Source organism: Camellia sinensis, chromosome 6 (assembly GCF_055761805.1).
Source record: "Camellia sinensis isolate YWXY chromosome 6, ASM5576180v1, whole genome shotgun sequence".
NCBI lineage: Eukaryota > Viridiplantae > Streptophyta > Magnoliopsida > Ericales > Theaceae > Camellia > Camellia sinensis.
In genome coordinates, this window is record NC_138966.1 from 201,608,459 (window position 1) to 201,634,693 (window position 26,235).

A 26,235-nucleotide genomic window follows, 5' to 3' on the forward strand; every position below is an offset into this window, starting at 1 on the left:
TAAAAAAATTGTAAAAATTGTAAAAATTAAAAAAAATTTAAAAATTATAAAAATTATTATTATATATAAAAAAATTTATAATCAATTTTTGCAATTTTTGTAATCGATTTTTACATATGTATGGCAATAATTTTTATAAATTATTTAAACCATACGTATGTAAGGGTAAAAAATGTTAGATTATGAATGGTTTGATTTATCATTTAAGTCATTTATAAAAAAATTTACCTTTAAACCATACGTATGTAAATGTGAAGATAGGTTTACTGTAAATGTAAATGTGAAGATACGTATTAAATTATTTACATACGTATTAATTATAAATTTTTATAAATTATTTTTGAATAATACATACGTATTATAAATTGTGAAGATGGGTTTACTGTAAAAAATTTTAAATAAAAAATGTAAAGATTTAAATAATACATACGTATTATAAATTATTATAAAAAAATTTATAATACATACGTATTATAAATTATTTTTGATAATTTATAAATTATTTTTAATTATAAAAATTACAAAAATTATTTTTGATTATAAAATTTTTTATCCTTCGTATTATAAATCAAACCATTCATAACCTAAAAATGATTTATATTTACGAAAATTATAAAAATTATATAATTAATTATTATATATAAAAATTATATTATTTCAATTTGAGTGTTGTGGGTGTGCCATTGGTGTGTGTGTGCGCGTTAGTGTGTGGGTTACAATAGAAACGCCATTTCAAATGGCGTTTTGAAAAAAAAAAAAAAAAAAAAAAATTTATTATATACACAGTAAAAGCGCTATTTTAAATAGCGTTTTCTTCAGAAATTTTTTTTTATGTTAAAAGCGCGATTTGGAACAGCGTTTTCTTAATTAAAATCGCGATTTCAAATAGCGATTTCACTATTCATCAACTTTTGGCCTCCAAACAGTAAAAGCGCGAATAGTAATAACGCTTTAGCTTAGTTTTGAAATTCCGTCAGAAGTTGGCCTAGATTTAGAAATACAATACAAAAATGGCTTATATTGGGAAAAGCCTCCAATTAGCCCTCTGCAAATTCTATTGAAACCCTTTTTCCCACGAAATCATTTCCCACAAATTCTGCTTGCTGTAGCCTCCACAGCCCATTACCACCATATTGCGTCGCCGGCCTTTCGCCTCCTCGCGTCACCGCCTTCCGTCGCCGACTCCCTGCCTTCCGTCGCCCTCTTCCATCTCAGGTATACTCGGTCTCTCTCAGATCAATTTCTCTCTGTCTCTCTCAGATCAATCTCTCTTTGTCTCTCTGAAATCTCCTTGGTCTCTTTGTTTTTTGTCTGGGGAGGTTACACAATTTTTGCCACAACTAATTGATATGTTTGAAATAAGCTAATAGAAATTAGTGTGAGAGATCTGAGATATGGAATTTGTAACAAATCAGTGTTATATATGGAGCTTTTGGAGCTTGCGGTGTCACCCTCCAATATGATTGTTGTTTATCCTAGAGAAGGATTTTGGGCCATCTGTATAATCAAACTTTCCTTGTAGGTTTCATAGAGCCAAAACCTGTTGGAGCCTCTGAATCGTATGCTATTATTGGGATATATACACACATTTTGTTGCTTAAATCAATATAGATAAGTTGGTTAATCTTTGGAGATTGAAGATGACTAGTATAGAGAAAAAGCATGCTAATATGTTTAAAGAACTTGTTCTGGGTGCTGATAAAATTGAGCATATGGTGTTTGCTTAAATGCCACAGAAACAAAGATTTGCATTATATAGTCAGCAACCATTTTCCTAACCTTGAATTTTTTGTGCATGACACTTCTCAATGGATCTTCAGAAAGAAAACAATTTGCATATTTAGTTTAGGCCTAACTGTGTGAGTGTTTATGACACTATCAGAATTTGTAGCATTTGCCATATAAAATACCATATAAATTGCAGAATGCAGGTACTTCAAGTTTGGAATTTGAACTAAAAGGACCAAATACCCATCATCTACATATTAAAAAAATTCTCTGCAAAGTAATACTAAAATGGCTCAATTTCCAGCACATAACATAAATATAGATAAAAAAATACAACAAAGGTGTAAAATACAATTGAACTATTGCTTCCAATGATCATAACTAGAAACATGTTCAATTTCCATCTACTGCCACCATACTAGTACAATAAACTCTTCTCCCCTGCCACTAGTGACTAGATTAGAAACCAACTAAGACTTGACTACATTATGATTAGTCCTCATATTACATCTGGAAAACTATGTAAGTTGCTGTGATAGTTATACGTGCACATATACTCTCATTAGTTGGTTATACTCTCATTAGTTGTGATAGTTATATCAAATCTAGTATTTTTTAATATAACAAAGTCACATGCATCTAAACACTAACATAATGTTTTAATTTGAAATTCTAATAATTAAAAAAATGTAGCAATATATAAATCCTTGCTGGTAGTGTTAAATCCTTGCTTGCAATTTTTAAAATATGCTTTGGTGTTCAACCTATTAGCTTCTTGGTTGCTGCCATATTGCTAATATTAATGTAGAACTCGATGCCGTCCAATTGCTAGGTACTCATTAGTTGGTTTTCGGTTTTCTATTGTTTGTTGCTAGTCTCCATTGGGTGACTCTGAGTTTAGTGTGTGATGTCTTTCTTGAGATGTTTAAATAGCATATGTCCAAATAGGTGTCAGCTAATGCATCTGAGAAGTAGCCTTGTTGTGTCTGCTTTTGGAGTGTGTGAATGGAGCGGAATAAGAGAATTTTTGGGATTATGGACCTTTCCATGCCTACGTTTAGGCGTTCCTTTCTGAAGCTGTCCAAATCATTTAATCTTCTTGAGCCTTGAAAGGCCATTGTCCTTTGTGTGCATTAATCCTTGGACTTCTTGTTATGTTGTGGAAGTCTTTTATTCATCATAACTAAAAGAAGAGAAACAAAACATTAATAGAATCCGTTGGAGTTTGGAGAATTTGAGCACAAAAATGTTATTGATTCTCAATATCACCAAGAATTTCATGTTTCAGTTTAGCACAATATATAAGGAAAATCTCAATTGTGGAATTTTTATTTCAAGTAAATGTCATCTCTCTTGGATATGCTTTGGGTCGTGGGCAGCTACTTATTAATGGTTGAATTTGTAAAAAAAAAATTACTTGTTAAACATGTATATTTTTAAAAATGTTAAAGAAATATTATTGCAAATTTATATTAGTAAAATATCAGCAATTAGTATTTTTTGTTTTAAAAATTGGTTAAGTTAGTTTGAATGATCAACTAAAATAAAGAGTGTGGTTGGAGAACACAATAGCTAAAGCAATTAGATAAAATAAGGAGTGTACTATTTTTGTACTTTAGCTAGTGAAAAATGAAGAGTATGGTTGGAGTTGCTCTAAAGGAGAGAGACAACACAGACACAGATAGACTCAAACCTCGGTAAAACCCCTTTCCCAGCTGAGCTCTCCAATTGCGTCTTCCTGCAAGAGGAACTCTCACCATAAGCCAATTCATCCCTCTGGACTTCTGCTATTGTTTTCTTTCCCACTATTTATGTAAGTTTTTTCTGTTTGATACCCGAGAAATATCAGAAAGAAAAAAAAATGCGATTTCAGAATCATCTAATTGTAACTAATAAAACCCTAATCTTCCATGAAACCCAAACTTCTCAAACCAAGCGGTATTGTTGTATAGGTTCATACTAAAATGTTCAATTCATGTTATGTTGTTTAGGTATTGAAGGACCGAACACCGCAACCAACAACTTCGCTTAGAAATGGACATTGATTCTGTGGAAGCTGCATCATCAACCAAGCAAATGGATTCGGAGGAGTCATCCAACGCTTCTGTAAATACTCTCCACTTATTTTGCACCCCTTTTTTAAAACTTCGTTGAATTCCATGAATTGCCCAAATTTTGTAATTACATGCTTGATTTGTTGAGTGGTTGTTGTTTTCCTTTGTTCGGTTTTCAAAAGGGTAAAGAAAAAGATGATATTGCTAAGTCGATGGAAAAAATGAAGATTGAGTCTGGGGAGGCAGGGACTTCATCAACCAATTTCAAAAAGAAACCAGTCATAATCATTGTTGTAGGAATGGCAGGTATTACATAATATATATGTTCTTAAGGGCCTCGTTATTATTATTATTATTTTGAGTTTTTTCATGTGGGTTTTGAGAAATATATGAAATTTTTTTAGGCAGTGGAAAAACAACATTCCTTCATCGCCTGGTTTGTCATACACAAGCTTCAAATATCCGGGGCTATGTAATGAATCTTGACCCTGCTGTTATGACCCTCCCATTCGGTGCAAATATCGATATAAGGGACACTGTAAAATACAAGGAAGTGATGAAGCAGTTCAATCTTGGTCCTAATGGTGGAATCCTGACATCACTCAATTTGTTTGCTACCAAGTTTGATGAGGTAAAATTGTTGATTGGGAAGTTTCTCCTCTGAAAACTGTTGTTTAAAATGTTTATATTGTGTGATTGACTGTTTCATGGATGTTGAAAACTGGGACAGACCTATTGTGTCATTATGACCAATTGAATTGGCGATGCTTGTGCTTTATTTATTTAGCTCAGTTCTATATAGTATCTACCATGAGCGTCCATAAGAGGTCTACATATAGAATGGTTTTGTTGGATTAGATCAACTGACCATTTAGCTTAAAGTTTCATTGATATTGAGATGAGAACCCAAACTTGCTTTCATGTGTGCAACAATGATAGGTTTACAAAGTCTTAGTTTATGCAAATTTCATGGAAAATCAGTTTGTGTGTTTCCTTCAAGTTATTTAATTGCATAAATGCGTCTTTGTTCAGTTTTTACTACCTTGTGTTGTGCAGACTAAATGGTGGCAATGTCAATTTCAGGTTATTTCAGTTATTGAGAAACGAGCAGATCAGCTGGATTATGTTCTTGTGGACACTCCTGGTCAGATTGAGATCTTCACCTGGTCTGCTTCTGGAGCAATCATAACAGAAGCTTTTGCTTCGACCTTTCCCACTATAATAACATATGTAGTTGATACACCACGATCTGCAAATCCACAGACTTTTATGAGCAATATGCTTTATGCTTGTAGCATTCTCTACAAGACACGATTGCCTTTAGTGTTGGCATTCAACAAGACTGACGTGGCTCAACACCAATTTGCTTTGGAGGTAATTCGTGCTCCTTTCTTACATGACTGCTTGTTCTGATGTTAATTTTTGTTGATAAAAGTGTTTTCACATTGAGTATGTTGTCAAAAACCTTCCACTTTTGTGTTCTGGTTTATTTTGCTGCTTGTAAATTATGTATGAGTGGTTGTTATGGAGATGAAGTGGTACCACGTGCAAGGACAGACCCACATTTAGACCAAAGGGGGCTGTGAGCCCTAGCCTCTGAGAAAACTCTCTTTATATACAATTGTATAAGCAATATTTAAAGCTTTTGCTCATATGCCCCCCAGCCCTTTATGACATAGCAATATTCAAGGATTTTGCTCGTATGTGGCCCCTCCAATTTAATGCCCCCCCTCTTCCTGATGTGTGTAAAGAGAACCCATATAGAACAACATCAAGTATTTAGAACCCATATTAAAAGACCTCAATAACATCAAGAACATAGTCTATGCTTCAACTGCGTAAAGTTTAGACTAGTAAAGAGTGCATGTAAGGTCTTAGGTTCAGAAGAAATATCTAATACAACGAGTACAACGGCACTGGACTTTGCTTTTCCTTTTTTTTTTTTTCATGGATTACAAGTCTTTGTATTGTGATTTTGGAGTTTATGAAGTATGTTATTCTTGAAAGCAACAATATTTTTTTAATTTTTTATTTCATAATATCTAATGATCTGTGACCCTAAATGGAGTAGATTGGGTGAACTATGCCACCAGAAATATGTTATTATAAAGTATTTTTATATTCAAATCGTTGATGTCTTGCAAATAATTGAAACTCTTTATTACTAGGGAGTTTGCTGAATATTTATGTGGAAGTCATATATTCTCCCAAATTGAGAGAATAATAGAGCAAGCAATAGGAAATGGCGTGGGCATGCTTTGTATGCATAGTTGTCAAATCGGGGTTCGTATTGTGAATCGAAATGGTCTTATATCGAATTGCGAATCGAATCCAATCGAATCGTGAATCGTAAAGATTCGGTTACTTTTTTTAAATTACTTAAAAACATACATCTACACATTTAGATGTTAAATATATCTTATGAATATGAAATATTTAGACTTAAATCAATAAAAATGTTATTTTGAATGATAATCACGTAGTAAATAGGTAAGAAATTAACAAATGTTCCTATGTAAGATTACTATCTTACCTTTTTTCTTTTTTAGATATTTCTTATCAATCATTGTTAATAACGATAATAATCAAATAAACAAATTATCAATTTTTAAATTAACAATAATTAACAACGATATTGATATTTAGACAATAAACATACATATTTTTCTAAGTACCAGTGAGCAAATAATAGAAAAGAATTATTTAGAACATTTTATTTTAAAGCCTAAAACATTTTAAAAGGTATAACTAACCCCACACATGTAATATTCAATTTAATAAAATAAAAATTGATAATTCATAGTGTAACTTTAATCTTAAATATCTTTAGAAGATATATTATGATTTTTTGAAGGGAAAAAAAATGAAAAGAAAGGTTAAAAATATGTTGTCTGATTGAATCTGACTAAATCCTATTAAAAACTCAAAGCTTACTAAAATAATAACAAATTATGTATATATGTTGGTTATTTTGATGTTAAATGCTATTGAAAATTGTATTATATCATTTTCACTAAAAAGATAGAGAAAAAAAGAATCGAAAATATGGCGGACACAATAATTTCAAAAATTGCATGAATCATAAAAAGTGAATCAAATCGTGAATTGATTCGTATCAATTTTGTAAAAATTGCAAATCGAATCAGGAATTGTAAGATTTTGATAACAGAGTTTGTATGTCAAATGATTGTAAAAATACAAAGAAAACTAGTTTAGGAGGCGGTAATCTAATTGTCTTCGTGACATGAGCCAAAAAATAATCTTAATGCAATTTTAGGTTTTTTGATGTAGGAAAAGAGAACATGATTTGAGATATTTGGCTTAGATTTTCTCTTTAGGGACTGAGGAGTGGATAGACATAGAAGTCTGAAATTTTTTTCTCTACTTGAAACATTTGGCAATAAATAACGAAAGCCTGTCTTCTATACCCACTTTCCGTCTTTTGATCTTGTGCATTATCTTCATTAATTACTCCTCCTCTCCCCTTTCATTGTCTCAAGACCAAGTGCAAGAAGATAAACTCTCTCTCTCGCTCTCTCTCATGTTAATTTTGTATAGTTTTAGGAATATTGGTTTTTTTCTTTATCATAGGATTCTTTAATTGGAACTGCTGCTTCAAAATGACCGTTAAAGATATGCATGTGGCTGTTCTCCCCCATTTTGTCCAGACCCCATTTTTATTTTCAGTTTGTGTGTTGTCTTTAATATGTAAGTTCAGACCTTTGTTTTCTTTTTGTCAATGGTTTGAATAATGCACTGCTGCTACTTCTGTGTGTAAAGTGGATGGAAGACTTTGAGGCATTTCATGCAGCACTGGATTCAGATCATTCGTACACGTCAACCCTTACTAGAAGCCTCTCTCTTGCTCTGGAGGAGTTCTATAAGAATCTAAAATCTGTTGGAGTGTCTGCAGTTTCTGGTGCAGGAATGGAGGCTTTCTTCAAGGCTATTGAAGCAAGTGCTGAAGAATACATGGAAACATACAAGTACAGCACATACTCGACACTTCAAGCTATTTTCCTCCAAGTGTAGTGCAATGTTTTTGTTGTTAGGATAAGCTATCAACTATTACATTTGTGTTGCATTTTGTTGCTTTTGTAGGGCTGATCTTGACAAGAGGCGGGCAGAAAAGCAACGTTTGGAGGAAGAACGAAGGCGGGAGAACATGGACAAGCTGAGGAAAGATATGGAGAAGTCCAGGGGAGAAACTGTGGTATTGAGCACTGGTTTGAAGGACAGAGAAACCAATAGTAAGGTCATGATGGATGAAGAAGAAGAAGAAGAGGAAGACGAAGATGTAGATGATTATGAGAGGTTTTCTGATGAGGATGAAGATGTTATAGATGAGGATGAAGATGAAGAGGTTGGCAGGTTTTCATTTTAACTGCTCCTGTTCCTGGCAAATTTTCTCAAAGCAAAACTTTGTATTTGACCATCAAAAGTAACTGAATTGGTATTTTAAGGGTTTGAAGTTTGGCTTTGTGCATGCCTGCTTGGATACCTTCCTTGAACTTCAATGTTTTCCAGTGGGGTTACATTACATAACAAAATTCAGAGTTATCTTTGTTAGTATGTGCTGATCAGTTTGCCTTTGTTACTGCTGTTGATTAATTTGTATTTGAAAAAGTTTTGAGACTTAGTTAAGTTTCATATTTGCTGATAATCCTAGGAAACAAGAAAGGGTTTTAGAGAAGCTGTTGAGAAATTTTCAAAGTTTGGGCAAAACTTTAGGTCATGATTGAATGCAGTGCAGATATGGACATCATTTATTGTTGAAGGCATGGTTAGATCACAATTAGGACAGTAAAGATGCAATAGGTTTCTGTCAATGTTGAAAATTTAGTTAGTATTCCCTTAGCATAACCATGGCATGTGCACGTGGTATTTCCGACCTGAGGCCATGGGAAATACGTTGTGGCCTATCTTGTTTGTCACCTAGCCGACCAAGTTGGGTTACTTCAGACTGTCGATCCTCGTGTGGAGCGTTACTCGTATCAGGATTAGGTTCTCCACCTAGATCAGGATTAGGTTCTAACCTGCAAATCAAATGGGCTTGAACCCCAAAACCCATTCTCTCTCTCGTACAGGAAGCACAATGGCTGCAAATGATAGAAAGCGATGGCAGCTGTTCTTATGATCAACATTTTCGGCGATATGTAGTAGAGCAAAAATTATTTGGTGTCCATTGGGCTTGGGGTATTACGTGGCCCATTGGGCATACCAATCACTAAATATTATGTTTCTTACCGTCTCTTCAATATCTAATATGAAATCGTGAATTTCATAGTTCTCTAATCAAAATTTCTATAGAATACCACCTTATCATTTCTCTTGGGCGTGGAATAACTTTTTGTAATAAAGTGCTGGAGAAAGTGGAGAATTTTTACATAATTAATGAGGTGTTTGGGAATATAATAAGATTAAAATAACCCATTAAAAAGCAAAATAGATTAAAATAATAAATAAGACAAAATATTACATCTAATCTATAGTCATTTAACTTTGTCTCTTAAAACCATTAGATCAACTACAAAAAATAAAAATAAAAATCAATTAACTTTCCAAACAAACTATTTTAGCTAGGCCAAAATAGTTAAATGGCTAACTAAAATAACAAACTTCCCAATAAGGCCTAAATAAAGTAGTGAGCAGTTGATATAAGATTGACTTTTTTTTAAAAAAAATAAAATAATTTGGTATATTTTGCTATGTTAGTTCCAGGGAAAACGGGATGCCAAATTATGTAGAATCTAATGCTAAAGAGGCTTTTGACTGTAGCACATAGTAAATAATTGTAGTTTTTCCTTTAATTATTTTTGTCTCTTTGTATTTATTTTTATAAAGCCTATGACTAGGCTTGACTAGGGTTTTAGAAATTTTTGCAACTCTTGGCCGTAAAGTCTTGCCAAGTTAGGTATGCATTAAGTTTGGTTTTGTTTGTATTCACCATCTTGTATTCTATATATTGGCTTTTACGCCAACATAATGGACAATGTAAATTCTCTTCATCTTTGTGCTTCCAACTTTGTCTCTAACTTCTCCATCATAATTCCATACTCCATAACTCCATGATAAAAATAGTAAAATTAGTATCATTTTTAACTTCATTTGTCTGAATAAAGTCAAAATTTTCTTCATATTCCCATGTGCCAAATAATTCGTGATCAATTGGCTCTTCCGCCTTTCTTTTCCCTTTATTTATTTCTGGTGAAATATCTTGATCTAATGTTTCTTCAGATGAGGATGATTGACTATCATCATTATTAGTTGACATATTAATATCATGATTAAAGTGCTGTAAAAGGGCTTCATGTTCTAGATAAGTTTCTCTTATGTGGTCGAGTAGCCTATTTCTTTCATCAATACCTAAATCTGGGTCTTTATATAATTTTCTCCAATAATTCAATATTTCAACAATATTTTCATATTCAGTCCTATTATAGGTATTGGTTTGAAGTACCATAATATTTTCTGTACCATAAGATAGCCTAGGGATGTAACTATCTCCTGGACTATTTATTCTATCATTGTTTATGAAGGATATAGTTTCTAATTTTGTCACCAAATTGTTTATTTGGTTTTTTACTTCTTTATTTAAGTCAATATTTACTATAGAACCCAAATTGTCTATTTTAGATTCTATAGACTCAATTTTGATTTCTAGATAATTTTGATTTATTTTTTGATTTTTATCTAATTTAGAAAACCAAGAACACATAATATTAGTAATATTATTTAAACTAGAACACACGCTATTTATATTTGTAGACTCTTTAGTAATATGCAAACCATGATCATATTTATTATTAACATTATTTTTTGTATTTCCAAAGCATATTATATCTTCAGGGTTAATTGCCATTATAGATTGTTGTTGGTACCTAAGACCCTCCTAGTGTATTATCTGGTGCCTAAAGCCTCTCTTTGTGATCTTAAAGACTTAATTATGGCCAATAGTCAAAAGATCTTAATGAGTATATGGGCTGTGGCATACACTAAGCATATAGGTTTTACAACAACTATAAATGAAACAAATAATTATGAAGATACAAAATACAAAGGATACACAACTAAAAACTTAGACGGTTTTTTTTTTTTTTTTTCTAACATAAAGCACACCATACACATTTATACATATCAAAATTTATACATAGATAGAAATACTTACATAGTTTGATCTTACTTTCAAAAGTTCTTCGCCAGACTCTGATACCGATTACAAACACAAAAAAAGGAAAGGAGCTTTTTACTATTTTTTACTATTTTTATTATGGAGTTATGGAGTATGGAATTATGATGGAAAAGTAAGGGACAAAGTTGGAAGTACAAAGATGGAGAGAGTTTATATTGTCCATTATGTTGGCGTAAAAGCCAATATATAGAATACAAGATAGTGAATACAAACAAACCAAACTTAATGCATATCTAACTTGACAAAAGTTTACAGTCAAGAGTTGCAAAAATTTCTAACACCCTAGTCAAGCCTAGTCATAGGCTTTATAAAAGGTCTACATAAAAATAAATACAAAAAGACAAAAATGATTAAAGGAAAAACTATAATTATTTGCTATGTGCTACAATTTTTACTATTTGCTATGTTATTCTTCATACTGGTGGCATGTGGGCTCAGATTTGCTAGGAATAATGTTGATTTATCTTTGTCAAGTATTTGAGAGATGATTTTTCATTTATGTTTTGTTTGATTTATGAATTTGATTAAGAATTTTTTTTTTAAAAAAATGTGTTAAATATAAGTAAAATATTATATTTCACATTTCAGTAATATCTAATAATTTTTCAAATAAGTAAGCATCCTAGATTTTTAGCAAGATAGTAGGATGCTTAAACGTTATAGTCAGGTGGCCGAAGTCATGTCCACTTCAAATTGATTCTATAATTGAATCCTACCTTTAGGGGCTTTGAAAATAGGTCAAAACCTTTAATACTTCAAATGTTTGTTGAATGTGTCTCCAAAATCATGTAGGATAGCCAAATTAGTTGTTTGATTTCCAAAATCATACGTTCAGAACAAAACAAAAAAAAAAAAAAAGAAAAAAAGAAAAAGAAAAAGGGTAATCAAATTTAGGTCTCTTTTACAAAATGCAAAAAAGTCAATTCATTGACTATTTAATTTATTTAAGTCATATCATCTCTTTATTTTTTGCATGTCTTTTCGTAATAAGTAAAAAAATTAACATTTTTAACATTTCTCAAAACAAAGGTTAGTTATTGGTTTTCAAAATCATTAAGTTTCAAAAGGAAAAAGAAACAATGAGCAAATTGTAAAAGCAAAATGAAATTTGTAAAAAAAAAAAAATTTAATTTAATTTTCTTTCAAATTGTTATTTTATCACAAGCAAAAGTGTTAATTACATTAAAACTCCTCGGCTACATTTCATGGCTAGATTTTTTTTTTTATGAGATTAGATACGATGAGATTATGAATAAGATTGCGATGGATAAATTATATCATATAATTAGATATGATAAATAATTAGAGATATGATAAGATTATGGATAGGATTGTGAGGAATGAATTAATAGATAAGATAAATTATTGAATAAAAGAGACACGACATTATATTTGATTAGAATGGAATAAAATTATATAATTATTTTTAACTTAGATGAAAGAAAAAATAATGTGTTTTTAACACTTCTTAAAACAAAGGTTAGTTACCGGTTTCCAAAATCATGAAGTTTCAAAAGGAAAAAGAAACAATGAGCGAATTGTAAAAGCAAAATGAAATTTGTTAAAAAAAACAATTTAATTTAATTTTCTTTAAAACTGTTATTTTATCACAAGCAAAAGTGTTAATTACATTAAAACTCCTCGGCTACATGTCATGGCTGGACTATTTTTTTTACGAAATTAAATACAATGAGATTATGAATATGATTGCGATGGATAAATTATACTATATAATTAGATATGATAAATAATTAGAGATATGATAAGATTATGGATAGAATTGTGAGGAATGAATTAATAGATAAGATAAATTATTGAATAAAAAAGATAAAGCATTATATTTGATTAGAATGAAATAAAATTATATAATTATTTTTAACTTAGATGAAGGAAAAAATAATGTGGAAATGTCTCATTCTTCTAATCCCAATCCCCATTCAACTAAAGGATTATTACCTTACTTATTTTATCCATGAATTTGTAAATTTCAACCCCATCATCCATTTAGAAATGATAAGAATAAAATGAACTTGGTCAATAATTGAAACAATAATGATTTAGAACTCTATAATGAGCTCTAAATCCATCATTAGTGAGGTAGAAAATGAAATAAAAAAAAAAAAAAGGCACAACACACACTGTGATAGTGGATATCATTAGTGGTAGCATCAAGGCCTTGTTTGGCAATTGACTTTTTTAGTTAAAAAGTTAAAAAATTACGAAAAAAGTCAAAAAGTCAACCACCTATACCAAAAATTAAAGATTCTTTTTTCTCCCTACTCTTTGCACATCTTTTCGTAAAAAGTCAAAAAATCATCCCAAACATACTAAAATTTTTTACATCACATTTTAGTTAAAAAGTCAAAAAGTTACTAAAAAAATATGTTCCCAAACGAGGCCTAATTAGTGGTCTCAAGCATTATTGTAATTGAAAAGGATAAATGTAATTAAACCCTAATCAAAAGCAAGAGAAGATGTACTTATATAAGTATACTTTTTAATTTTTAATTAAAAAATAGAAAAAAAAGATATATATTTGAAATAATTTTTTAACTTTTTACGAAAAGATACGTGATAAAATATTATCTATACTATTATATATGTGAGCACAGGACTTGGTGTCTAATAGTGTGGTGGCTTCTCCTTCTGCCACGTGGCAAATTTTTCTATCCTAAAATAAAAAAATGTTATTCAAAGGCATGAGTAAGATTTGAACCCAAGACCTTGGGTTTCATTAAGAACACTCTTACCATTTAGACAATATACATATTATGGCATTAATTTCTTTATTATTTGTTTTTATGCTTATTTATCTGAATTGCACATGCATCGCATGTGCCACACCACTAGTAATAAAATTAAAATAACTATTATACCTTTTTTAACATTTAACTTTTTAACTTTTGAATAATTAAATTTAAGAAAACAAAATAATAATTTTACCTTACAAACTTCTCCAAATAATATAAATTTTTTAACTTTTTAAATAAAATTTTAAGTTTTTAACGGTATTTTAATTTATCCCAAACCAACCAACCAACCCATAAAAGATTCTTACTTGAAGTAAATGACGACGGAGTCTCCAAATGGCCAGCTACACGGCTCTAACTCTCTCTCCTCTCCCTCACTTGGAGATTTTCAACTTTTCATAAAGTGCTTCTTATCCAACAGCTTGCTTTCTTTCTTTATTTTTTCCCCCGAGAAAGTCCACCAACACCAACTCGTATATTCCTTTTTCATAGTACAATAATAAATTAATAATTGCGTTTCACACACATACATCATCAAATCAAAGCCTCTCTCAAATTCACAATTCAATCATATCAGTTAGAGCTCAGCAAAAATGGCGAGACACGAAGAGCTTCCAATCCCAGTCTACTCAACACTCGAACCAGTGTACGGAGACGAATCTCAGGTCGAAGAAGCTCAGCTCCGATTCGACAGATTGAAATCTAAGTTCCTCGACGTCTTCGGCCACCCTCCTCAATTCTACGCTCGATCTCCAGGTCCCCCATCCCCCCCCCCTCTCTCTCTCTCTATATATATGTATATTGTATAATTGTGAGTGAATTGAGTACAGGGAGAGTGAATTTGATTGGGGAACACATTGATTATGAGGGGTACTCGGTGTTGCCGATGGCGATTCGGCAGGACACAATCGTGGCGATCCGGAAGAACGATGCTGAAAAGCTTCTCCGGATTGCTAATGTTAGCGACAAGTACTCCTTGTGTACTTACCCTGCTGATCCAACTCAGGTATGTGACTCTATCTATAGATATGTATGTGTGTGTATGTAATTGTGGTTTATGTTATGTAAGTGTGTGCTTGTGAATGCAAGTTGTTGTATTTAGCACCAGACACAAAACAATGGTTTTATGCGTATTTATTAACGTGGATTGATCGTAGTGCATTTGTGTCTAATGGTAAGAAAGTCGGGTCAGAAATCAGTTTGTGTATAGTATTACTTGTTACTAAATTATTAGAGGATGAAAAAGGGGGAAAGCTAGAAATTGGAGTTAGTTTGATTCCATGATATCAGCTGTCTTTGTCATGAAAATTGAAGTATGAGAGAGAGTTTGAAGATGTGTGTTTGGTTAGACTCTTCAAGGTTATATGGGGCTTGGACTTTGAAAGGTGTATTGAGCTCTCAAATGCTCTACCACGCAGGCAGTAGTAAGCACAGAGACCCAACTGCTCTTTTTCATGTTGCTTTTAAAAAAATTATTGCTTGGCAATCCAAGATGGATCTGCATTTGGAAATTTTGACAGAAAAATTACGGGTGTGTTTAGTTTGTATTTTGAGATAAATTTTCAAAAATTTTTTTAGGGAGAGAGTTTAGAAATTTTTTTAGTTTGTTTGGTTGTATATTTTGAAAATAGTTTTGGGATTTGGGAGTTTGGGGTGATTTGATATTTTGTTGTAGTTGTGTAGATGTATATGAGAGAAAAAGTGATTTAGAAGGAGAGATGAGAGAAAAAGTGATTGATTGATGTGTAGGAGAGAGTGATTTTGGAAATTTTTTTTAAAAAATTTGAACCAAACAAAATTTTGAAAATTTTTCTCAAAAATTGTATCTTGTGATACAAACCAAACAAGTTTGAAGTTGGAGTGAATTACTAAATGTGGAGTTGAAGTGAAAAATAGTCTTAATTTCTATATCCAAAATTTCTTCATGTTTGAGCCAGCAAGAATCTGCAACATTGATGGTAGTAATTAGACAGGCTAAGACCTGTAAAAACTAATTACACGTCTTTGATTTGTGGACTGAATTGAAGATTGGCTCTTGTTATATGTAACCCATTTCTTGCAATGTCTCAACTTGTTATCTTAGCTGCTCGTCCTATTTTTCTTCAAATAAGTACCCGAATTTCTGTCTATGGCCCATCTTTTGTCATCCATTCATTCATCAATTGAATTTATTGCATGGAACACACTCCAGTGATTCCACTACGTCAAGGATGTATTTGGACCAGGTCATTTTGGAGTGCTGTTAATTAATTAATTTTCATAGTGGTCTTATTTCATCCGTGAAAGATCTATATACCATGTTAATTTGCTTCACTTTATTCATTGTGTAGGATATTGATCTGAAGAATCATAAATGGGGTCATTACTTCATCTGTGGGTGCGTCCTCGAACCTTACTCCGCACTATTTTGCTTTTAATTACTGACTACAGTTTGAAGTAAATTTGTTCATGTTACTTTCTTGCTTCATTATACCAATTTATGTCAACTAAAGGTTGAAATGATGATGGGTATGTTAGGAATAGAATTAGGGCAGTTTGGGGTGGTGACTTCTCAGCAGGTATTGCTCCTGGTCAGAAACAATGCTACAATGCTTCTTGAATTTTCCTAGACTCATGGCTGAGACAAGAGATAGCAATAGTATGGGGTGGGAATCAGGCTGGCAGTCATATATGCATTTGACATAAAATATATTTTTTTCCTAACTCGTTCTGCAAGTGCATACATCAGCATGCTTCTGTAGTCTGTAAAAAAGTTATGAGGGAGACTTTTCTCAAAATGGGTTTGGTGTATCCTTTTTTAACCAAAGTGTTAATGTGGGACTTATTCTTTTTGTAGTTTTAGGTCACAATATCACATGTGCTGAAAATTACTATTTTTTAACTTCATAAAGTAGAAATAATGTTTATTTATTTCAATACCATCTTTTGCCAAATTGCCAAGTTTGAGTGCTGTTTTTAGTTAATAACGATGTTGACTTCCAAAGATGCATTGTGGTGGGCTGGGCCATATCTATCTAATGAAGAAAAACCAGATATTGGCCTTTCATGTTCTCTACTTGTAAGCTAGAGTCGAAAGTGGTGGCGCAAATTCCAAAATTCTATAAGGTGATGTGGAGACAGAACAGATATCAGTCTGCTATATAGGCAACAGACTGGTGTTAAATCATTTACTAATGACTACAAGTAATAAATGAAATTAAAACTTCTCTCTCTCTCTCTCTCTATATATATATATTTTCTAATAAAAAAAAAAAAAAACTGCACATGATAAATGAGCACCTAATATATGGGTTGATTTTTTATGTTCTCTTGGAACTGATTAATATCCCACACCGGAAATCTATTGTTATGTGTTCTGCAGGTATAAGGGCTACCATGAGTATGCTAAATCAAAAGGACTGGATGTTGGTGTTCCAGTTGGGCTGGATGTTATGATTGATGGAACAGTTCCTACAGGTATAATTTCTCTGTAATGTGAAGTCTGTAATCACTTGACATTGTAATGCTTTATGGAGCAACAGTTTTTTTTATATAATGCTTCATATCTGAGTTGCCTACTTTTTGTTTAGGGTCTGGTTTATCAAGCTCTGCAGCATTGGTCTGCTGTTCCACAATTGCTATAATGGCTACCTTTGATGTGAACTTTCCAAAGGTATACCAACCATTTCTCCATAGCTATAGGGGAAGTATTTCATCAATTTCCTTTGCTTTCTTAATATATACTCAGAATTTCATATTGATTGAGCATTGCATTCCTTAGGAACATTCTATACCATGTCACTTGCTCAAACTTCGATTCTGAGATTATTTTTCTTTGGTGTGTGATTTTTACCTTTTGTTTATGAAAGATCAGCCATATTCATCAATTATAATTGCATTGAACTCATAAAATCATCTACTTATTACAAAACTATTCCCTTGCTTAACATATTTAATTATTTGTTTTATATTTTTTATGGTACAAAATATTGAATAAAATCATTGAAGTATAACCATGCATTATTTGGATACAAAAATTCGTGGTTGGTTTTCCGATAATTTGAATGCTTGTTTGTGAGAGTGTCAAGAAGAGTATCTGATGTTTTTCTTAGGATGTCTGTGCTTATAATTCTGCTTAATGCTACATAATTCATTTGTACTTCCACATGTTCTCTTTACGTTTGAGATGCTTACCTTTCGCAGGCTGGTTGATGAAGACTAATTGATATTACCTGTGCACATATTGAAAGGTTGTATCTTTTGCTGATTCGAATTTCATGTTTTACTTTACAGAAAGAGATTGCACAGCTTACATGTGAATGTGAACGGCACATCGGGACACAATCTGGTGGAATGGATCAGGTTACATATCCTCCGTTACATACTCTTGAAATATATTATAGGTTTCTTGAATCTTTGGTGCTGTAGCTGTACTTCTAAAAAGGGACAATATGCAAACTTGATTCAGTCCTACAAAGCATAATTCTCTTGTATATTACGACTTGCAAGTTCCCATATACATTCTAAGGAAGAATGCTTTTGTTAAGCTGGTGGCTTGGTGGTTAGTGTTACTTTGGTCACTTGCAAGTCTTCGTGGGGCTTCAGTCTGGTCCTTACTTTTTGTGATATTGCCATTTGGGCTAGGTGACTCCTTGTAATCTTGTCGTGCATCGTCTTTAATGTCCGCCAGCCTGTGATGCATGGTAATATTTGTTATGAACTTGACCTAGATGATAGTGAGATCCTCTAACACACTGCAGACATATGCATGGAGATTTGAAAGTTGCAAAGTTGCATTCCTTATTTATCATTAACTGCTGAAATCATAAGGTTATGACCTGTATGTAAGCAAGTGAGAATAGCTTCACAACATGGTGTGTCTAGCTGGCTGGAAGTTGCTTAACAAAGGAGTCTGCATGCTTCTGATCTAGAAAAATCCCAACTGATGAGAGCTTATATATTGCAACACGTCATAAATTTGTTGTTTTATACTAACAGATATCACAAAGATTTTTTTTTTTTCCTTCCCTTTTATGAGGTATAGTGCCATGTAAATTGGCACATCCTATTGTGAGTTGGGGGTTGTTTGATGACCCATTTAGTGAATACAACTGAAAAGTTACAGTTGGTGTTATATTAAAATGCATTTTATAAATGCACAATCAACTACTATTGAATGCTGAATTTACTTCAATGGAAGGTAGCCTTAAACATTGACATAGATAAACAACATTCTATTTAAGATTTTTAGTTTTGAAAAATCAGCACTTAAAAGTAATCAGCACTAATAGTTCAGCACCAAATTTTCAGTTTTGTCAGCCCCATTAGTCAGATCCGTTTTTGTTTCATTATGGAACAAGGATTCTTTAGCTTGTTAACACACTGTGATCTTATATTTACTCCATGCTGAAATGGCATTGAGAATTTTTGATTGATCAATGGAACTATAAATGTGTTCAGTTATTTCCCCAGCATAATATTTGTTATTTTCATCCTCATCAAACAAATTGATATCTTTTCATTTTAGGTAGATTGGTCACAGCCTATCAGTCTGTCTTGTTTCACTTTGCAGGCTATCTCTGTCATGGCTAAATCTGGGTTTGCAGAGCTGATTGATTTCAACCCAATTCGTGCAACTGATGTACAACTTCCTGCTGGCGGGTCTTTTGTCATAGCCCATTCGTTGGCTGAATCCCAGAAAGCAGTCACTGCTGCTACAAATTACAATAATCGGGTTGTTGAATGCCGGCTAGCTGCTGTAAGTTTTATTTTACTTTATTTTATTTTTGAAAAATTGGACGTGAATTTTACTTTTGAATTGACTTGAAGCATTACTCTATAGACCCTGTAGCCATTTCAAAAGCTCCTGCTTATAAAAACTACAAGTTCTACTATCTCTATGTCATCCTCCATGGCAATAGTGATTTAAGGGAACTCATTTCTTCTCCCCTTGTATTCCTCTTCCTTTCCCCGTTTTGAAGCTCAACTCTCCTCATTTTTTAACTGATCTCTTCTTTTAGCTTTGGGCGTGGAGATTCACAGCAAACTGTCATTCATTTGTTTGTTTTGGGTACTTGTATGAGTTTAATATCTGAGAAAGTCATGGTTTTCTCTTCCCCTTGTGCTAATGGAAGGGAAAAAAGACTTGTTAGTTTGGAGCTCTGTATTAAATTGTTTCATTTGGGATTTAATTACTTGAAGGTGAAACCAATTTGTATGTAGATTTTGAATTGTGTGCTCAAGTATTTATTAGCAGGTTTTGGAATTGTAAAATCAAGAGTTTTCATTCTTTGATTTTTCCAACGGGTAAAAAGACTTCCAAATGCTTTCAGTTTCCTACTGTAAAATGTCTGTTGTACTCACAATAGTGGAGACTGTAGATTTTACTCGGTATAAAGCTTGGAATGAAACCGCAAGAAGCAATATCCGAAGTGAAAACTCTTTCTGATGTTGAAGGGTTGTGTGTATCGTTTGCTGGCAGACATGGATCTTCTGACCCTGTCCTTGCGGTCAAGGTATCTATTTATTTATTTTATGCAGCAAGGTTGTTGCAATCATTTCGTTGTTTGTTTCTGTTTTCCCTCAATAAAATCATGCCTCTACTTGTCTAACACCGTTAGATGGTTCTTACAAACATATAATCATGGATTTTTGGTTATGTTGTTCTCAAGTAAACAGATATGTTTTTATCTACCCATACATGTCAGGTTACATTAGCTTGTGGCATTGCTACAGGAACTCTTAAGTGAAGAACCATACACAGCTGAAGATATTGAGAAAATCATCGAGGAAAACTTGCAATCCGTCTTTGCCGATTCTCAGTCTTCTTTGGATGTGCTAAAAGCTGCCACACACTACAAGTTATTCCAGGTAACTTTTTTCAAACACTGCAAGTTATTCAGGTTACTTTTTGTTGATTGGCAACATTATCTTTTAGTCCAGCCTCATGATTGAAATTATAATTTTAGTTCATAAACGGGGCTTCCATAGATATTCTACCTTAATTTCACTGGGCTAACCATGTAACAAATCAAGCTAAAGACTTTGGGACTTCATTAGAAGCTTGGACTTCCACACCCACCTGCGTATAAGTTAATCTACTCCTAAGTTGAGTAGTCATATCATGTCAAAAGTATAAAGCGGTCCCAACATAGCAAGCTACAAAGCTTCAGCCTTATCTGTCCATAATTCCAAAGGAACATTTTAAAAATTTATCTGCATAGGAATACTGGTAAAATTTTGCTGCCTCTAGTGCCTTTTCACTTAATGAAAAAGGCATTTCCTACTTTAAAAAAAACCTACCCGAACATGGTCCCATTAGTATTGTTCTTCCTCTGGTGGCTCTAAAGGAACTTTTAACGGTTGCCCGTACTAACAACCAGTTGTTATGATGATATAGAACTTTTGCCCAACTATTATCAAAAGATGGATTCTTATTTTGACTACCTTTTGTTCAAAAATCTTATAAATTTTGTTGTTTTGTAGTGATACATATTCTTTCTCTCATCCCTTTGGAAGCTCTTAACTCTTGTCTAACATTTAATATCCAGAGAGCCTCTCATGTGTATGCGGAAGCCAAGCGTGTATATGCTTTCAAGGACGCTGTATCATCAAACATAAGGTGAGTTAATATGTAGTACCATGAGCTAGCCTTCCATTTATGCTATCCATGCTTATGCATTTGCAATATATTTTAGTAGGATCCTGTTAGCTAGAATAGAATCTTTAAGATTATCTCTCTGTTTCTATTTATTTTTAACATGATCTCAAATTAGTACTTTTATATAGTTATTTCAAATCCATAATGATAAAACTATTTAATTTCAATGTTGAAATTTATTGGTAAACTATCAAATCTAAATTTAAGTTGTTTTCCTTGAATGATCATTGTCAAATCCATGTATTTCAAATCTACATTCATCCAAATGGGCTTTTAAGTGAAGATATTTACCAATTTCACGTTTTCCGAATCTAACATCCAATAAGTTCTCATTGCTTGCAGTGAGGAGGACAAGCTGAAAAAGCTTGGTGACCTAATGAATGAAAGCCATTATAGCTGCAGCGTTCTGTATGAGTGCAGGTACTAGTCCAGCTTCTGAAATTCATATGTACTAAGTGATATGTAGTGTTGCTGACAATATTGATATTGGTATTCTTTGATTCTTAAGCCACTAGTTGAGGTGCCTTTTAACATCTTTAATTACATGTAGGGGAATTGCAAATTAGTGCCTACAAGTGAAAATAATTACAAAAACATGAAGAGGTATAAGTGTGGCTTGTTGTCACGGCCTTGGTTGTTACTTGGTGATGCTAAGTCAACCTAACCTACAAACTCGCAAGAAAGACAAGTTAGAAGACAAAGAGAGTTTGAGAGAATGCCTTTGTATACACCTTAAAGAGACTTGTACAACTCTGGGATGGGTTGGAGCAAATGAGCTATTTTCCTATTTATGGGCTCACATTTCAGCTCAGTTCATTTACTCTGCAGGCTTTTTTTTTTTTGACTCTAATTGGGCAGGAGATATCTTCGATAGGAAATCTGCTTCTGGCTATTGTGTCTTTCTTGGCTCTAATTTGATTTCCTAGTCTCCTAAAAAGCAACCTACTGTCTCCTGAGGCTGAATACCGATCTTTGGCACATACCACTGCTGAACTTAGTTGGCTGCAGATGCTTTTTATGCTTTTTGTTGACTTAGGCATTGCTATCACTGCTCCACCCATTCTCTAGTGTGATAACCAATCTGCTATAGCCTCTAACCCAGTTTTTCACACTCGCTCCAAACACATTGATATGGATTGTCATTGTACATCCCTACCAATGATCAACTTGCTGACATTTTTAAGTACATCCCTACAACTTGCTGACATTTTTACAAAGCCCTTATCAACATCCAAATTTTCTTATTTGCAGTCCAAGCTTCTGGTCACTGCTCTTCCCATCAGCTTGCAGGGGCTGAGGAAATAAAGTCCACAAATGCTGCCAAGGCAAGCTAGTAACTGCTGCTGCCATAGCAGCAGCTGGTAGCCATTCCTAACTGAAACAGAGGCAGTTTAGTGTGTATTAATTGTATAAGTGTGTATGTACTAAGTGTGTGTGAGTTGGTTACATTGTAACAATATATTTTAGTTAGTTAGAGTTGTATGGTTAGATTGTTAGAGAGGTTAGAAAAGTCAGTTAGGAATCAAGATTGTATTGAGTATATAAGTGTAATGGCTTTTGATAAAGAAGAAATAGAAGATGAAAGAATTAGTTCTGAAAATTCATCATGGTATCACTTTAAAGAGACTTGTACAACTCTGAGATGGATTGGAGCAAATGAGCCCCTTTCCTGTTTATAGGCTCCTTGGGAGCATTCTAGAACACACAGGTAGAAGCTTCCCATGGAAGCCTTCTTACAAGCTACAAGATCATTTCTAGAATGTCTTCTAAAAATATCTATACAAATATCTACAAATCTAGATATATGTACAAGTATGTATATACTTGAATTCCCTAAGGCCTTTTAGAATTCTCCATGGTCTCATATGTGCTAGAATTTGCTAGGGAGTTTTAGATTCTTCCATTGGCTCCCATTTTTCCAAGCTCTTATCCGGATATTTCTGGAGAATTCTGTAAGGGCGTGACATTGTGCAATGGTGCATGTGAGATGGCAATTTTCACTTGCCTCAGAGCCCATACCAACTTACACATCCATGTTTTTGCAATTATTTTCACTTATTTCCATTGATTTGCAATTTTCCCTTACATTTGTCATTCTCTTGATAAAAATTGCGACTTCAACAAATTTTCCCTGTATTTACTTGTACCTTTGTGTGGTTTCTATAATTAGCTGCCCAGAGTTGGAAGAACTTGTGAAGGTTTGTCGCGACAATGGTGCTCTAGGGGCAAGGCTGACAGGAGCTGGATGGGGTGGTTGTGCAGTTGCTTTGGTGAAAGAGTCTATTGTACCTCAGTTCATCCTGAACTTGAAAGTTAGTTTGTGTTTTTTTGTTTTTGTTTTTTTCTATCTGGAATCATCTTGCATCTCGATGCGGTATTAACAAGGTTGTTATGTGTTTGTATCAGGAGCAATTTTATCATTCAAGAATCGACAAAGGGGTGATCAATAAGAATGATCTTGGTCTCTATGTTTTTGCTTCCAAGCCATCTAGTGGTGCTGCTATTTTCAAATTTTTTTAGTCCTCTCTGGTTTATTGCAATGAACACAGTACTTTGCAAGAAACTTCAATTATTTTGTTTTATCGTGAAGGGTAATTATCTAATCCTTACAGTCCATGAATGAAAGTTGATTTGTGTTTCATACCAAACGATCATATTAAAAAAAAAATTATGGGCTATTTTTTTTTCCTTTTCTTTTTCGTTCATTTTTATTTTTATTTTTATTTTATATAGTTATTCTTTTCCTTTATTATTTGGTAATATGCATGTATTAACCCTTTGTTAAAGCCCTTGTTGTCACTTTCTCTACGGGATTTGTAATATGTTTAATAAAAAAGTGAATGATATGTTATTAATTTAATTCTAACAAGTTTTTTTTTTTTTTTTTGAAAAATAATAAGGTTTTTGTTATATATGGAAATAATGATGTTGTTTTGATGGAGATTTGATGCAAAAATGAGGATCTTCTCCTGAATTAAATTTTTGTATTTGTTTTGAAGTGTGAGAAAAACTAAATGAACAAATAATTATATAATAACAACAATATTGCATCTCTTACTTTATCATTTTTAAATCATGACATTGAGGTTATTAGGGATAATTTTTAAAATTGATAAATTAAGTGTCTTAAGTATTTTTCATTTAATAAACTAGATATTTTCTTTAAGCTTAACCAACCAATTTAATTCAGTTTTATTTTTATCAATAATTTATGGGAGACTTATTTATAAGTCCTTTTTCAGACACTTATGGTAGGCTAAGTCCTGTGTAATTTCTTATAGAGTCTCGAGTTCTATTTAGATAGAAATGTATTTCACTAGCTCCTATATAAACGTAACGTGATGTGACACTTACATAAACGTAACGTAACGTGACAGTTATGTAAACGTAACGTAACGTGACACATATATAAATGTAACGTAACGTGACACATATATAAATGTAACGTAACGTGATATCTACAAGAATTTGGTTGGTTGCAAATAGGTCTATAAAGTCAAGACTCATTTTGATAGTTCTCTCGAATGCTATAAAGCCCGTCTGGTTGCTAAAGGTTTCTCACAAGAATGTGGTATTGATTATGAGGAGACCTTTGCCTTTGTTGTCAAGATGACTATTGTCCGTACTTTGATCTCTGTTGTTGTTGTTTGTCATTGGTCTCTTTATCAGATGGATGTTAAGAAATCTTTTCTTAATGACCATTTCACTGAAGAGGTTTACATGTGTCCTTCCTTTAGCCTTCATTATTCCTCTGGTCAGGTTTGTCGCATTCGGCGTGCTCTGTATGGTTTGAAGCAATCTCCTCATGCTTGGTATGATCACTTTTAGACAGTTGTTACTGTGCTTGGGTTTCTTTCTTGTGCCCACGACTTTGCATTGTTTCTTTTCCACACCTCTGTTGGTTTTGTTGGGTTATTATTATATGTGGATGACATGATCATTATTGGCTCTGACTTTTCTGCTATCCTTGAGGTTAAGCAGCATCTCTTCCGCACTTTTGAAATGAAGGTTCTGGGACTATTGTGGTATTTTCTTGGTAATATACAGTTTCATTAAGAAAACTTACAGTAATCTTGTTTTCTTGGCTGCCGTGGCTAGTGACCCTTCTGTCCAGTTTTATCGGCTCAATTAAAATATTTAGGTATGTTGCATGTGCATGATATTTTGCAAAAATGGTAACCAATGACAAGTTTTTGTAAGGATTGTATTTGATTTGAATTCAGGGCTCTTTGGCAAAGCACTCGGAGATTCTCAAATTGAGCTTTGAGGGTTCAAACATGTTTAGAAGACAATAAATATAACATAAGTATTTAAGACGTCAACTCTACAAAATTCAAGCAATGAACTTCTAGATAGAAAACTTATAACTATTAGCATGTTATTGAAAATGAAATTGAACCATGCCCTCCCCAATTCCTCTCAAAATTGACTTCATTATAGACATTATTACAGTGAAGATGTCAGACAGAATCTTGCCCATACGAATGATCATTAGCGGTGGTGTCTTAATGGTGTTCAAATCTTTTTGCATTCTTCAGCCCCTGTCAGAGATTTGAACATGCCATCTTCATCAGCTTTGTGATCGCCTATAGTTAAAGCGTGAAGGGTTTTTGGGATATGATAATTGAGGACCATGTTGTAAAGTTTACTGCACTTGCGTAAGGGAACTCTGGACTGGAGGCTTGGCCCCTTAAGCTTATTGATGTTGTTTAAAGCAACAGTTGCCTTAGCTATCGTGACATGAACCAAAATCAGGCTTAGGCCTTTGACATTTGCCCTTGAACTCTGAGGCTTTGATCGCAGAGTTGAGATGCAGAGTTGGTAAAAGGGCGTGTGCTTGCACATTTTGGTTATCAAGTCATTGCGAATCGT

General features: G+C 33.0%; 2 protein-coding genes across 5 annotated transcripts; both read left to right on the forward strand.

Moving 5' to 3' along the window:
- The first annotated feature begins 1,037 nt into the window (after positions 1–1,037).
- On the forward strand, positions 1,038–8,354 carry QQT2 (P-loop containing nucleoside triphosphate hydrolases superfamily protein). The gene is made up of 7 exons (XM_028259379.2): positions 1,038–1,215; positions 3,720–3,834; positions 3,965–4,088; positions 4,187–4,413; positions 4,866–5,156; positions 7,563–7,768; positions 7,884–8,354. The coding sequence occupies exons 2-7, from the start codon at positions 3,763–3,765 to the stop codon at positions 8,164–8,166; spliced, it is 1,203 nt and encodes a 400-aa protein (XP_028115180.1). The 5' UTR covers positions 1,038–1,215; positions 3,720–3,762; the 3' UTR covers positions 8,167–8,354.
- A 5,692-nt stretch (positions 8,355–14,046) lies between these two features.
- LOC114313049 (galactokinase) lies at positions 14,047–24,223 on the forward strand. 4 transcript variants are annotated; one of them, XR_014331595.1, is made up of 13 exons: positions 14,047–14,480; positions 14,555–14,730; positions 16,055–16,101; positions 17,086–17,180; positions 17,294–17,376; positions 17,997–18,065; positions 19,231–19,461; positions 20,084–20,218; positions 20,439–20,573; positions 21,254–21,324; positions 21,706–21,783; positions 22,615–23,675; positions 23,770–24,041. XR_014331595.1 is itself a non-coding variant. In XM_028259376.2 (13 exons), exons 1-13 carry the CDS (start codon positions 14,318–14,320, stop codon positions 23,881–23,883), a joined length of 1,539 nt encoding a protein of 512 aa, XP_028115177.2. In that variant the 5' UTR covers positions 14,047–14,317; the 3' UTR covers positions 23,884–24,223. The 4 variants fall into 4 exon arrangements, 2 of the variants coding, with proteins under 2 accessions (XP_028115177.2, XP_028115178.2); XR_014331596.1 differs by having other exon boundaries at positions 19,276–19,461; XM_028259376.2 differs by having other exon boundaries at positions 23,534–23,675; positions 23,770–24,223.
- Positions 24,224–26,235: the final 2,012 nt, after the last annotated feature.